We start from the raw sequence: 14,379 nt of genomic DNA, 5'->3' as shown, positions 1-14,379 counted from the left end.
TGAAGAGATGGTTAATGAGAACCTGTAACTTCAGTCTCTGCAGCCAGGCTAGCCTGTGGCGACCTGCAGACCAAGCCCTGCTGCTGTGACGGTCCATGGCCAAGCATTTTGCTGGAGGCAGCAGTCCTCTAACGCCATGTTAGGTTAGATTTAGAGACAAACACACTCATGTACTGTCCTGTGGTGGTAAAATTAAATGCAATATTCCAGACCCAATAAAAATAGTAACAGTGATTTAAAGGTCCCATATCGTAGAAAGTATGATTTCCATTTCTTTTTTGATTATGTAGCAGGACTAAGTGCTATATAAATACTTTGGAAGTATCAAAACACTCAATCCAGATAAAAATGCACATAGCCCGTGTACAGAAACTGCGCCTTAAAACGAGCTGTCAGGACTTTTGTCACAACGAAACAGTCAATGCCCTCAGCCATGCCCTCAGTACTGCCCATTCAGACCCACTTTCCAGTCTGACAGGATTTGGATTCTCTGAGTGTTTACCAGAAATCTGCTATATTTTTATTCATTATTTTGCTTTTTGATTGATCTCTATTAAGGACTCTTATTAGTTTTTTATTAAGCCTCTCTCTTTTTAACGCTATTCTTCTACAGATCATTGGATTACTTTTATCTTGCTGTTTTACGTTTCCCATTTTATCAATTATGTTGATAAATGAGTTACACTTGGACCGAAAAACCAGCTATAATTATGGCTTTATGTGTGGACTGCAAAGTTTCTCACTCATGAGGGATGATATCCACCGCCTGGAGTCAGAGCTCCAAAAAAATGATAAGCTGCTTGATGTCTTTGTCTCCGTAACTGCTGCCCAGGCAAAGCAAATGTCGTATATGCAGTCCTCCACTCTTGCTGTCCCAGCTGCCCAATCACCCACCTTAGTGATGTCCCCAATGGTTTCGGATTCTGCGGTCACACATGCTCTGCTGGCTGGCCTCGATGCACACTGGCACTGTACCGGTTTGCCCAAGGGGTCTAGCAGCCAAGGAGAGTGAGCTGGAGGCAGGGGCAAAGGGCTCCACCAATGCTGCCAGATGATCCAGGGGTTTGCACTGGAACCAGGCCCAAGGCTCCAGTTTATAGCTCTGCACCAAATCCAGCCGGAGCATTTTATTCCAAATTTGACCATCTGTTCAGCTCATTTCAGCTCTGACTGACCATCGCCATTTGCATTTACCGGAAGTTTTACCAAGCTACAGTCGGTTACCTGTTGTTGGCTTGGCCGTGCATCACTCAGAAATCTCTCTTCTTATTAGCTGATTGACACAAATCGCGTGAGAGGAGTGTGAGAGAAGAGATGTAAAACTACACTGAGTTGTTTTTTGGTACCTAAAACCTCAAATATATCTTCTTATGAATAACAAAACGTCAAATAGAACACCGGAAAGTGTAAAATATGGGACCTTTAATGTGGCTGGCAGGGACAACACATGCCTCAGAGCAGTTCACTGACCTAAAGGAAGGTAACAACAATTATCGACTTGCACAGTTGCTCTGTGCTTCCGTCATAAGCAGATGTTCAGTTCAGCATGAATGTACAGAAAAACAAATGATGAAATGAAATCTGGACAAGGTATAATGGCAAGTTTATCCGATTGAATAATCTGATATTGAGCATAACACAGTATAAATATCTGACCTCAACTTAATGATCCAGTCTTTTCCTTTTTACATTGGCAACATAAAATTGTATGGTTGGTGGTTGGGCCAGTTTAGTGAGTAACTATTGAAGGGCAATGCTCAGTGCGTGGTCCTTTGGTCATTACTGTTGATCTGTTGGTGTAATTGCAGACAAGCAAGCCTCCCTGATGCTTGTGAATGGCTTGCTGATCAGCAGGAGGACTTTTTGTTATGATGTAGATATGGATTTTCCTGCTGCTAAATTCTCACAACAGCTCCACGCATTAGTGTTTTGAAGATCTCCAGTAGTCTTTGAGGTGGACAGTGCTTAATTGCCAAGTGAAATTGTCTTTTCCACATCAGTATCAAGTTGAGCTACACTTCAGAGATATTTTAATACGGATAATGACTGGTGCAATGAGCAAAAAAGTTAGCCAGGCAGTTTTTGAGGTAGTCGAATCAGTTCCCATGCACATGCTCATAGGACACATTGTCAGCTGCATCCTGATCCCCAGGTGGTCCTTGCCAGCCAATACCAAAGTGAAATGTACTGGAATGCTTGGAGCAAATGAATGCCCAGCAAGAGGCATTTACCTAGATACTTATCCCTCAATATGGAGTTTCTTAGCAGCCTACACATTCTCATTAATATGCATTGAATGTGTTCACTGATGGAGGTGTTTTCTTTCCTGTAGGCTGCAGAGTGATTAACATATTAACAGTTTCTCTGCAAAAGCATGTCCTAAAATAGTTTTTTTCCAGTCCCCAAAGGGGTTATTTCGGTAAAATGACAATTTATGACAATAAAATTACATTCCTTCCCCCATGGGTTTCATCTGTACATTTGAAATTCTGTGTGTTGAATTTGATTGGTGTGCATATGCAGTTTTCTGCTGCAGATGAAAACTTAATGAACTCAGAAAAGAGGGCAGTGTTTTGTTTCTTTTTTTTTTTTAAATATTTTGTAGGCACAACGTTGTGCCTCCACTTCACTGCTGATGATGATGTAAAAAGGAGCAAGCAGGACGGATGCATGAATCACTTGCAAATGGGCTCATTGGAAGAGAACAAATATGTCAGCTGCTCTCCTGGTCTGTGTTAAAGGGGAAAATCACTGTAGCGTCTAAAATCTGTTTGCGCTGGAAGTTTGAGGAAGGCACTCATGGCCTAGCATGATAGTTCCAGTCTGCTTGTCCCGCTTCCACCCTGCAACTGGTGTGTGGAAGTTACTGTGTATGTATGTATGTGCTCACATGTCTATGTCCGTTTTTTCCGTGTGTGTGTGTGTGTGTGTGTGTGTGTGTGTGTGTGTGTGTGTGTGTGTGTGTGTGTGTGTGTGTGTGTGTGTGTGTGTGTGATACTACCTGTGTGTATTTTGAGTTTTGGAAGAGGTGCAAAGGGAATGAGGACTGAAGCCCTGTAAAAACAAGATATTAAACACTCCACAAAATATTAGACGCCCTCAGATTTACTTTTTTGTTCAAGCCCTAGAAGATTACAAAGCACGCCAGACAAACGTGTACACACACACACACACACACACACACACACACACACACACACACACACACACACACACACACACACACATATATATACATAGACACACACACAACCACACATATACATAAACACACATTTTCCCTATAAGCTGTAACAGGCGGATAGTTTGGTGCTCTGTTCCACAGCAAAGGAAATATTTCAGAGCAGACATGGTAGTCATTTTGTATCATGTGACAAGACTCTTTCACATCCATAGCATTTCTTTTCAGGTGTTTACCAGTGAAAGATTTAATGTGAATAATAGCTTTATTATAGAACAGCCTTCCCACGATACTGCAGTCAGACACAGGCAACTGTTCACTAATGATATGTGGAGCTTTTCCAGGTGTGTAGTCAGAGCATTTGTCCACGCTCTAAATTCTATCAAAGTTTTGCATTGGCAAAGTTACAATGCAAAGCACGATTGTGGCTTCACCCAATCATGCTTTGACATGATTGGGTGAAGCGACCATACTGTGAGGTCTGGGGTTATTGCTAATTGGTTTCTAGGGACGGCCGAGTCAATAGGTCCACTGCTGGTCCAAAGTGAAATATCTTCACGACCAGTGGATAGATTGGGGTAAATCTGAATGACTTTGGTGATCCTGCGAGCTCTCATCTAGCACTACAAATAGGACAAAATTTCGATTTTTCCAATACTTAACTTCCTGAAAGGCTACTGTGAGAAGCGATGGTTGGGTTTCCATGTAATTTGCAGTGGATAAGGATGGTCCTCAGAGGATGAATATTCTTGATTTTGATGACCACCTGCCCTCTCCTGTAGCATCCGGCCAGACTGTAAACTTTTTACACAAGATACCTAAAAATGTATAGAAAAGATTGCCATGACATTTGTTTAGAAAAATCGTGCTCCCTGAAAACCGAAACCTTTTTACTTAGGTGTCAGCTCAACCTTTCATCTTGTGCTACCTATTTGCTTTTGGATGTAATGTGTCTCAAAATGTAAGGTGGATTTTTGTGAAATTGTGCGAGTAATTAAATGAGCCTTAGAATATAAACGTCATGTATTTTGGTCACCATGTCACCTTTCCTATACAAATATTGGTACACTTTCATGCTCATCACATGATAAACTCTTTTGATTCGGGCAACAACTTTCCTCTTCCGGCACCTTCAGGCCAGACTTTACATGTCTCCCGCCATTAGTTAAAAAGATATAAATATTTAAAAGTTTTCTCCATTTTTCATAAATCCAGTATTTTTTTTTTTTTAACAAAATACGCATTAAATCCCTGACTGCAATTGTTTCTATAGAGTTTTAGACTTGCTTTTTTGTTGTTGTTTTTTTTAACAAACTTTTTTTTTTACACAAACACTCTTACGGCAACTTTATGTGTTTGTTGATGTCATTTAACATAATTGCAAAACAATGATTTATCATTGGGACCCCAAATTTAGTTGATGTACTATCCTCAAGCAGTAGCTTCCTTGCAATTATTTTTACATTTGGATTATTAAAAAGCGATTCAAGACGAGTCCAGCAGCTATGCAAGATTTGCTAGATTGCAAGAAGAGAATAATTATGTAATTGATGCACTACAATACCTGAGTCATTAAAAAAGAAATCTCAGATTTTCCAGTAGTCTTTATTTGTTAAATTGTTAATATCTACATTATGTATTCATTACCTTTTCATTACGGAGCATCATCATGGTCTCTGTGTGGAGCTCTGGCTTATGGCTTATGGCTAATTGCAGTTGTACTGAAACTGAAATAGAAACAGCCTCTGAAGACAATCACTTTAGTAGAAGATTGCTACTGTATCTCTTCTTGATGCATGTAGGGATGAAAGCATCAACTTTTAATTTCTTCATCTATCTTCATGGAATCACTCCATACTGCTAAATTTTACTTGTGGTTCCTTAAGAAAGGGATTGGAGAATGTAGAGCACTGATTGGATTCATGTTAAATACCCCTGGGTATTGTTTGTGAAGAGGCCACCATAGTTCATGCTATTCATTATGCGTCAGAGCCTGCTGTTTATCATTCAGCCTTGAGCAGTATTGAGAACTGCCAAAGCTTTATGTTCGTGTGCGTGTTTGTGTGTCTATTTTGATGAGTAATGAAGATAACATTTTACTTTGTCCTAGTTGATTAGCTTATTAAAGCTGTGCCATTACCTGTGAAGCAGAGAGCTTGATTTTGAATTGAACTCCATTGCTGGGTGGCAGTTTAGAGCAGTGAGGTTTCTCTACCCTGTCATTATAAAAATTGTTATTTGAAGAGTACTGTTGTTCCTTTAGTCTGCCACAGTGTTGGTGATACTTTCACTCAGTGTATTACTCTTTTGTTCTTGTTGTTATCTTTTAAGCTGACATTAATATCAGTACTAAAACTTTTTCTGTGTGAGAAAGACTGTCAATGCACTGCATAGGTTCAATTGAGAGGCGTTTTTTTTTTTAAACATTTTTTCTTTTCTTTCACTTCCTTTTCTTTTCTTGCAGAGGGGTTATCAGCTTATATTCATACAGTACATGTTATATGCAGCAATGGACAGAAAACTGTTCTGTGATTGCTTTCCTATCCATAAATCTATAAAACCGATACCCCCCATCTTTTAATTGAACCAGCCTAACTCCAGTGTTTGTCTCTAGGCTTTAAATATGACCCACACCCATACACAAATTCTAATAAGATTGGAATCAGAAGGTTTAATAAAAAATATGATAATTTTGTGGCAGACTGCCTTAGGTTTACCTTCCATGAGAATACCTTATGGCTTATCGCTGCTGTCCTCCCATGTCCAATTGCCAACCAAATTCTCTACCCTCTGCATATGGAAACTGTTTGATGTTGCCGTCAACCGGCAAAACTCTTGAGTTGGTTTGGTTTCATGTTGTGTATAATTAAATTTAACTGTTTCTTTGACAGAGTTAGAAAAAAAGTTGTTGTTTTCTACTTTTACTTGCTATTTCAGGTTCAAAGGAAACACAATTTGTGTAATATTCAATCATATACATATTTAACACACATATACATAAACTGTTAATAAAACTTGTTTGTGCTTTATCTTTTCAAAATTACAAGGTTTGATTTTCACACCAGTACAACTACAGTTGTTACTCGCTGGGGCAGTAATGAGTTACGTGCTTTCATTAAGGGCACTATGATAGTGGACAATATTGGAGAGGGATCAGGCCAATTTGCTCAGATTTTTCACGCTAATGTTGAGATGTAATTAGCTGTGGTGTCAGGTCACTAGGGGGTTTAAATGATTTTTTTCCTACCTGATAGTTCAAGTGACGTTTTTGATTGGTTGTGCTCTGAAAATGTTTATGGCTTTGTTGAACTGTTAGGATAGTCACGCTGTTGTACTATAACTGTTCTTAGGGATTTTGGGAGCTTTAGTCACAGTCATCTTAGTAAATCTATTCATTGCGTACATTGTTTTAACTTAATCCTCTGAGCTGTGAGGAAGCCATTAACAAGCTGCGTGCGTCCTCATCGACCGTGTGTTGAGAGCATATGCTGTACTGCCTCGTGCGATCTATCATCTGCTCCTTGTGTTGAGTGGCATTGGGAATGTGTATATCTGGTGCTGTCCCTGCAGATTGCCGTGAGATCCTCCTGCCACTGATGACGGACCAGCTGAAGTTTCACCTGGAGAAGCGGGAGGAGCCGAAGGCTTGCTGCCAGCTGCTTAGTGACATCCTGGAGGTGCTCTACAGGAAAGATGTGGTGAGGAACACAGCTCTCCAGCTTCATGCACTTTTCTTTCCCTCTGGGATAAACAGTAGCATTACAAGGGGATCCAGTCCCCTCATAAAGAAGAAGCACATTTTGATTGTAGTTATTTCAAGAAATATTTACGAATCCCTGTGCTGTTAATTTATTTCATTGCCCTGCATGTCTTGAAAGGAGCAGATTTTACAGCAGTGTTAATTTGCTAACCCCTAAAGTTGGCTGTGGTCAATAATTCATTGCTCAGGGTGGCTAGAGGCCATTTTCAACATCATGAATGTGCTCCAAGAAACATGGTGATGAGCTCTGCCTTACCCCTTGGTGTTTTAGACCCAAAGAAGCTTATAATAATGTGCTCTGCATAATGAGGTTGAGCTGTCGCTGAAGTCAGTCACAAAGCCAGTTATACAGTGTAGCCAGTCCAATCTAATACATTTTTCATCATCAATTAATCTCATTGTTGTTTTTCCAATTAATCAATTAATTGTTTAGTTGATAAAGTGTCAAAAAATAATCAAAAAATGCCCATGACAAGTTCCTAGATACCAAGGTGACGTCTTAAATTGCTTCTTTTGTCTGACCAACAGTCCAAAACCCCAAAATATTCAATTTACAGTTACATAAAACAGAGAAAAGTAGCAAAACCGAGAAGCTTATAAAACAGCAAATGTTTGGCATTTTTCCATTCAAAAATGACTTAGAAGATTGATTTAAAATTAATTATCAAAATTATTGTCAACTCTGTGTCAATCAACTGCTGGATTAATCAACTACTCGTTTTATCAAAAAACTGAATTTTTCACTGGAGTCCACATCCCTCATACTCAGGCATCGGCCTCAGACTTCACATGTAAACACACAAATGCTCAGTTGCTTCATGAGTGTGTTTCATCCTTTTCCACGCCCTGACTCCTGGTGTCCTCCCTCAGGCCCTCTCAGACTGCCCCGTTGCCATTGATCACCACGGCCTCGCCTCCCACACTCCACTCTGCTAAGGATTATCCACCTCTCCCACTTGCTCTGGCTTTAACACTTCTTGTCACTCTGTCTCTCGTATTGCTGCTTCTTTTCACCGCCTTGCTCTCTCTTTCATATCTTTCCTTCATTACAAACTTTCTTAAACTTAAATGTGCATGTAGATAAGGAAAGAAAAATTATATAAAGGAAACCACTGTTGATACTTCTTTCCACTGGCGTTTCTAACTTATCAAATGAATCAGGAATAAGGATCTCCTTGTACATTCCTCCCTTAAATAGCTAGATTCAAATGAATAAAATCAGGACATTTTCTTTGTCTACAGGGTTTGAATATGAAGTTGATACAGACCTGTATTTTTCTCAAAAAACATTGTGGGAATCAAGGGTTTTCATGAAAGATGTGCGTCATACTTGCTGCGCTTCAAGGCAATATCCGAAACTCCCTCCCCAGCGCTCCTGTGTGTGTTTGTGTGATATTTGTGTATGTGCACAGACTTGCATGCATGAGTTCTTCAACCAAAGAAAGAGGCATTTAAATTATTGAAAGTTTAGGTTGATGTTGCAGGGCTCGGTCTGCTTAGGAGATTCCCCCCACAGACAGGTAGAGGCAGTAAGAAATGGCCCTCTGCTCACTCAAATTAATAAGTCCAAGGAAAAATGTCCCACTTCTGACAACAGTGCCGCTGCCCCATGGCTATTTTCCCTTCCAAAACCTAGAATTTGCAGTGTTTCATATTCGGTCATATTTGTCAGGTCTCTTAGCACAAAGTGTCCTCCATTGATATTTTCAGAGTTTGAGGTTTGCGAAGAGCCAGTATTAAAATTTTTCATTTCTGTTGATGAAGAAAAAAATATTCTTTATGTGATTTGTCCACAAAAGCAGTGAAGAAGTCACCGTTTTTTTTAAACCACTTTGTGCTTTTAGTTAGAGTATCTGAAAAACGTGTTAACAGATTTAAGTGAAATTCAGTGAAAAGTAATGGACCAAGGAGCCCCACCATCTAACAAACCACTTTCTCAGAAAACTTACTTTTTAGCAGTTATTGATGGATGTACCTTGAATTTTTGACTTAGCCCTCATTCTTTGGTGATGTATGTTCCTATTTGTGCAGATAATTAGCTAAATCTACATGAGGAGTCTTGATGTCTATCTGAATCACTAGAGGCCTCTCAGAGTTGAGGTTTCAAGGTTCTGTCTAGACTCTTGAGTTTACACTGACGTTTGACAATGATTCAGGAAAAATGTATTGAAAAACAGATGGATTTTTAATACATTTAGTAGCAGATGGAGGCTACTAAATTAGAAGTAGCCTTAACACAGACTGTGGTGCAGCAAAAAGACCTCAGGCTCTTAACTTGTTTTCACAGGTGGATTTTTTTCTTTTAAATGCTTATCATGTTAATGTCGTTGTGTCCTTCCTTCCCTGTGTTTGTGTGTTGATTTGTGTATTCATTTCCATATTTTTTTGCAGGGTCCAACCCAGTGGCATGTGCAGATCATCATGGAGAAGCTGCTTAGGACAGTTAACAGGACAGTTATTTCCATGGGCCGCGATTCCCCTCACATCGTAAGTCTGTCTGATTCTCTGTAACTATTAGCTGTATACCTACAACTAACTGTCTCGCCCACTTTTTTTTCTCCACACTTTTGTTTTCACACGCACATGCTGTACATACCTGTACATTCGCACTGTACACACACATGTGCATGTACACTCCAATTTAGAGGTCTATGTAACACAACGGGCTTAACTCCCACAGACCCTCTCCAACTCCAATTCCATTCCAAAGCTTAAATGTAAAGTCTACCTTGGCAAAATGCTTTCAAATAACCTGTCTAATAGTGGCTTTGATCTGCTCGCATCTTTCTCCGGCTAGTTTTTTATGTGCCAGCCTGTGTGTGATTTGCTTCTGCTGTTTCATGATGACATTTGCCTTTTTTTTTTCTTTTTTTTTTTGACTAGTTTGTGTGTCTTATCCCTCACTTACTAGAACATTTCTGATGTTCTGTGCTGTAATTTAGTCACTGTATCCCCACTCCGCCGCAGTTAGTATCCCCCTCCCAGTCACACTCTCCGCTAGAGCTCGGTAGCAATTACTGCACTTACCAGTTATCATATAAGTATGCAGTCTGCCTGATGTGTGTGGCAAAGCCTCCATTTTCATGAGTCCAAAGAGGCCCATGAATGTCAACTTCTCAATTCTTTAACTCATGAATATTTAATTTTGCATGCTGTGACATTCGGTTGCATCCTGTTGCTGTCTGTATTCTTTAGAACTGTATGTAGCTTGTGATGTGATTTTGAAAGTGAGACTTGAGTAAAGGATGAACACTATGCAGATTTTACCTGAGTTGTTATGAAGAAGGAAATTCCTCTGAGGCCACTAAAAGGTGCTTTTACAGCCCACTTAAATTCAGATAAGTGATGAGGGAGACATTTTCTCTGAATTTAAAGTATGTATAGGAAAATGGAGTCGTATGATAATGACTGATGATATTGATACTGTTACTGGTTGGCAAAGCATCCTTTCTCCTCCCATCTCGGGTTATCTGTGTGTGTTAGCGTGTGTGTGTGTGTGTGTGTGTGTGTGTGTGTGTGTGTGTGTGTGTGTGTGTGTGTGTGTGTGTGTGTGTGTGTGTGTGTGTGTGTGTGTGTGTGTGTGTGTGTGTGTGTGTGTGTGAGCGTGTGCACTCAAAGCACCCTCTCCATCTGGGGAACAGCAGGATATGGCATCACCTGTTTAAATGGAAAGTTATCTGCTTTTATTACCAGTCACTGAGCCACACCAGCAGAGGGTGATTTAATAAAATCAACAGGTACCCAGAGTTACCACACACTAATCATCTTGTGTTTGTTTGTGAGTGGGTGTGTGGTATGTCATAGTGCTATAATACTTTTGCAGTACTCATCCTTTGTCCCCTGTGTCCTCTCTTACTCACTTTGTCATTTTCCTCTTTCTCTCCCACATGCTCCCTTTAATTCTAAGTTGTAGTGAAGTGATTTTGGATTGCACAGATTCTGTAGGTGCTCTGTCTCCCCCTCTGTCTAAAGGTATTCCAGCAACGCACCAAGCTAATCGTGTAGATGGAAAGCCCTCTGCTGTGTCAAAGATCTCCAGTGTGCATTGCACTGCATAATGTAAAGCTAATGAAGCTGTGAGTTGAGCTGCGGCGTCCCTGCTTCCCCTTTTCACCCAGCCAGCTTCCTGGAGGGACTAGGACTCCCAACTACTCTCCCTCTCTAGCTGTCCAAACGACTGTTATGCCGTGGATGCAAACCCTGCATCGTCCTGCCTGGCTCAGGGTCAGAGAGTTTGGAAAGTGGGTTATGGAAAAGAGGTTGCACGCTGGTAGATATGTTGTTGGAACTTGGGGCAGCTGAGAGTCGGTTTCTTTTGACCATGTGTTTCAGACATGGAACTTGCCTACCACTTTGTCTGAAAGGCTAGCAGCACTCATGAAGTCAGCACACGCAGGTCTCCTCTCTGCTGTATTATACTAAGTGCCTCCCTTTCAGCCCCCCTGTGGTGTAGGTGAAATGGCGTTCCCTGCTTCCAGCAGTGGCTGCTGAATGGCACTACAGAAGAGCAGCCACCTTTTTGGTTAATGAAACTGCTCTGCCCATGACCTCCAGTGGCCCTTATTGAAACTGTCTACTTTGTATACATATGCTGCGGCCCTCTACCTTACTTTGCCCCCCTATATACAGCCTGCTTTTATTGTCCCTGCTGACCCCTGCCTTTGGTCAGCTGCTGTCTCTACAGCTCGGTAGCCGCTGTACTTGACTGCCTTGACATTTCTAAGTACCTGCATAATATTTAGCATCACTGTGCAGTGTCCTTTTACACAGTGGGAATTAGAGGTCACAGCAAAGCCTTGTCTTTTTGAAAACACTGTGGCTCTTTTACTCAAACACTATACATTTTATAGCACTTGGGAAGGGAAGATGCATTTGAAGCTACTCCCAAAGTCATTTTTTAATGATTAATAAGGTTGGTGTGAATTTCTAACAGCTAGGAGACCCGGTCTGTGTTGCTAGAAGAGTTGTAGCTTTCTAATCAGAGGACGGTTGTTGCCGCCTTTGGGTACTGCTACCTACTCTGCAGGCAGATTGCGCGCTGCTGCTAACACAACACCACAGCCAACCACTGACCTTGTTCTTCTGAGTGGCAGCCTCTTACATTTAGATTTATGCATTAATGTTCTACTCTGCTTCATGACCCTCTCTTTCTCTCTCTCTTGTGCTCTCTCTCTCGCTCTCTTTCCTTTCTCCTCTCTCCTGATGGTGCTGGGCACAGAATGTTGATGAGAATGATTTCAGTGATGGCTTGGATGCATCACTTTTGTTATGTTTTGTCACTACATTGCTACGCCTGTCAGTGACTTAGGCACAGCATTGCCACACACATTTGCATTGTTGGACGCCCTAGCAGGCTTTATCTTTATATTCACGTCCACTCTCCCACAGGTTGAGATGAGTCCTTGTGAATACATTTACATTAGGAGAGTAGCAGAAACATTTTGGCTGTCCCTACTCAAATTACCAAATTCTACCTCTACGCCCTTGAATTATTATTACTTCCTCTAGTATAAGCTTCTGGATGAGCCCTGCAGCTATGAATGGGATATGGAGAAGAAGCTGCGGCTAGAAAAATCTGTGTTAAACAAATCCAACCAAACCATTGGAACAAACTTTTATGATTTTCTTAGTCTGCTATGTTAGCCATACTGACCTTTGCATGTTAAGTTGTGTATTGTATTGTCAGCAAACACCTAAATGTGAAAATTAATAATATGATATACCTACAAGATGGTAAGAGAAAGCTGATACGTTGCCGGACAGCTAGCTTTATCTTAATGTTGACTAAATGACCCATTGGACTTTTCATAGCTGTAGTTCTGAGGACTAACAGTCAAAAGGTTGCGGTGATTTTCGGCTGTAGTGCTTCACGGTCATCCTGCCTATATTCCTGCAGTGTGCAGAAGGAATGGATTTTAAAACTGCAGTGGAACAACTCTCCATTATTGATTGACAGTATGGGGCTGACCAGTTATTGGGGCTAGAGCGTTTTCTTTGCTGCATGCACTCATTGACCGAATACAGTATATTGCAACACAGCCATCTCAGTGACATCTCATCAGATCAGAATCCTCTCCTGTATCTCTCTGTGTCTCTCTTGCTCCCTCTCTGTCTCCTGCTGGCCAGACTGCTGCAGAGCTCTTACAGAAAAGAAGCATAGTGAAATATGGCACTGCATCATAATGCTTCAAACGTGCACGTATCACTAACTCTTGCAACTCTCCTCTCTTGTGCCGGAACTTTAACAGTGTCTTCTTGTGTTTATTGACCCCGCGACAACTCATGTCAGACGTGTGTTCGCTGTCAACACTGTGTGCAGACTCGCATGTTGATGCTCATCACCTTCAAACCACAGTGGACTGCAGTAAAAGGGTGTAAGAATGTGAAATGTGAAGCTGCAATGGATGTCTTGTTTGTATCCTCAGTGGTGTGCTGTAAACGTCCACCGGAGGGTAGCCCTGAGGAGATGGCCATGCTATTTGTGTGTGTGTGTGTGGGGGGGGGGGCCACATTGGTTCCAGGAGCTTCATTTGTATCTGTGTGAGGGTGACTCTGCATCTCTGGGGCATTTACTCAGAGTTTTGTCCCCAGTTAACCTCGTGGTTTCATCTCCTTGCTGGTCTATGCCAACATCAGGCAGGTGCATTTACGCACACCAATTCACAGGCACGCCCGAAAGACCCTAGATGGCATTAAAGTATGGATGGTAAGGGCAATAACTATGCTTTGAGTGTAAGATTTGGATCAGAATCAGGTTCTAAGGCAGGTTGACTTTGTGAACCAGAAGCCCTTTGCTGCTTATCCCTTGGTTGTATTCTGCTCTTGTGTTGTGCCACCCTACTACATCCAAGAGATGCAGGGCTGATTTTACTTGTAATTTCAAATTTATCTCCTTCTTTTCACCACATAAATGTGAAGAGTTGCTTGTTTTGCATACAGAATTTTCAAACCCTGTTGCGTAAATGAAATCCTAAATTAGTTGTCACCAGGTTGGCTCACCAAAAGTACAAATAAATAAATTTAAAAAAATAAATAAATAAATTAAAAAAAAAAAAAAAAAAAAAATATATATATATATATTATTTATATATATATATATATATATATATATATATATATATATATATATATATAAAAAATGTGTCACTTACCCCTAGTAGTTAGTCATGCAGATAGTTTTGGTTTTGTTTCCCCAGGGTTTGAGATGTGTCTCTGAGATTTTGGTTGCAAAAGCAGTGCAAAGGGGGTGAATGAAATTTGTTTGTTTTGCTCTCAGCAATGGAAAAAAAATGCATTTAAGTTCCTCAAAAGCAACATCAATATCTTTCAGCAATATCTTTCTAGAAATATTGAAAATTCACAGACTCACAAACCTAGGTAAATACAATCTAAACTATCTACTAATGACTACACCTACTATATTATTAGAGGTAAGTGA

General features: G+C 40.6%; 1 protein-coding gene across 4 annotated transcripts in view; it reads left to right on the top strand.

Annotated features, from left to right (window-relative positions):
- The window catches only part of dock1 (dedicator of cytokinesis 1), a 179,096-nt gene that overhangs the window by 66,029 nt on the left and 98,688 nt on the right, over positions 1–14,379 (top strand). For all 4 annotated transcript variants that reach the window (XM_040134778.1, XM_040134777.1, XM_040134776.1 and 1 more), the window contains 2 exons: positions 6,752–6,879; positions 9,333–9,428. In XM_040134778.1, the coding sequence (XP_039990712.1) occupies positions 6,752–6,879; positions 9,333–9,428 (224 nt within the window). The remainder of the gene's footprint in view (positions 1–6,751; positions 6,880–9,332; positions 9,429–14,379) is intronic.

Source organism: Xiphias gladius, chromosome 9 (genome assembly GCF_016859285.1).
Source record: "Xiphias gladius isolate SHS-SW01 ecotype Sanya breed wild chromosome 9, ASM1685928v1, whole genome shotgun sequence".
Taxonomy (NCBI): domain Eukaryota; kingdom Metazoa; phylum Chordata; class Actinopteri; order Istiophoriformes; family Xiphiidae; genus Xiphias; species Xiphias gladius.
This window is presented reverse-complemented; position numbering and strand designations above follow the sequence as displayed.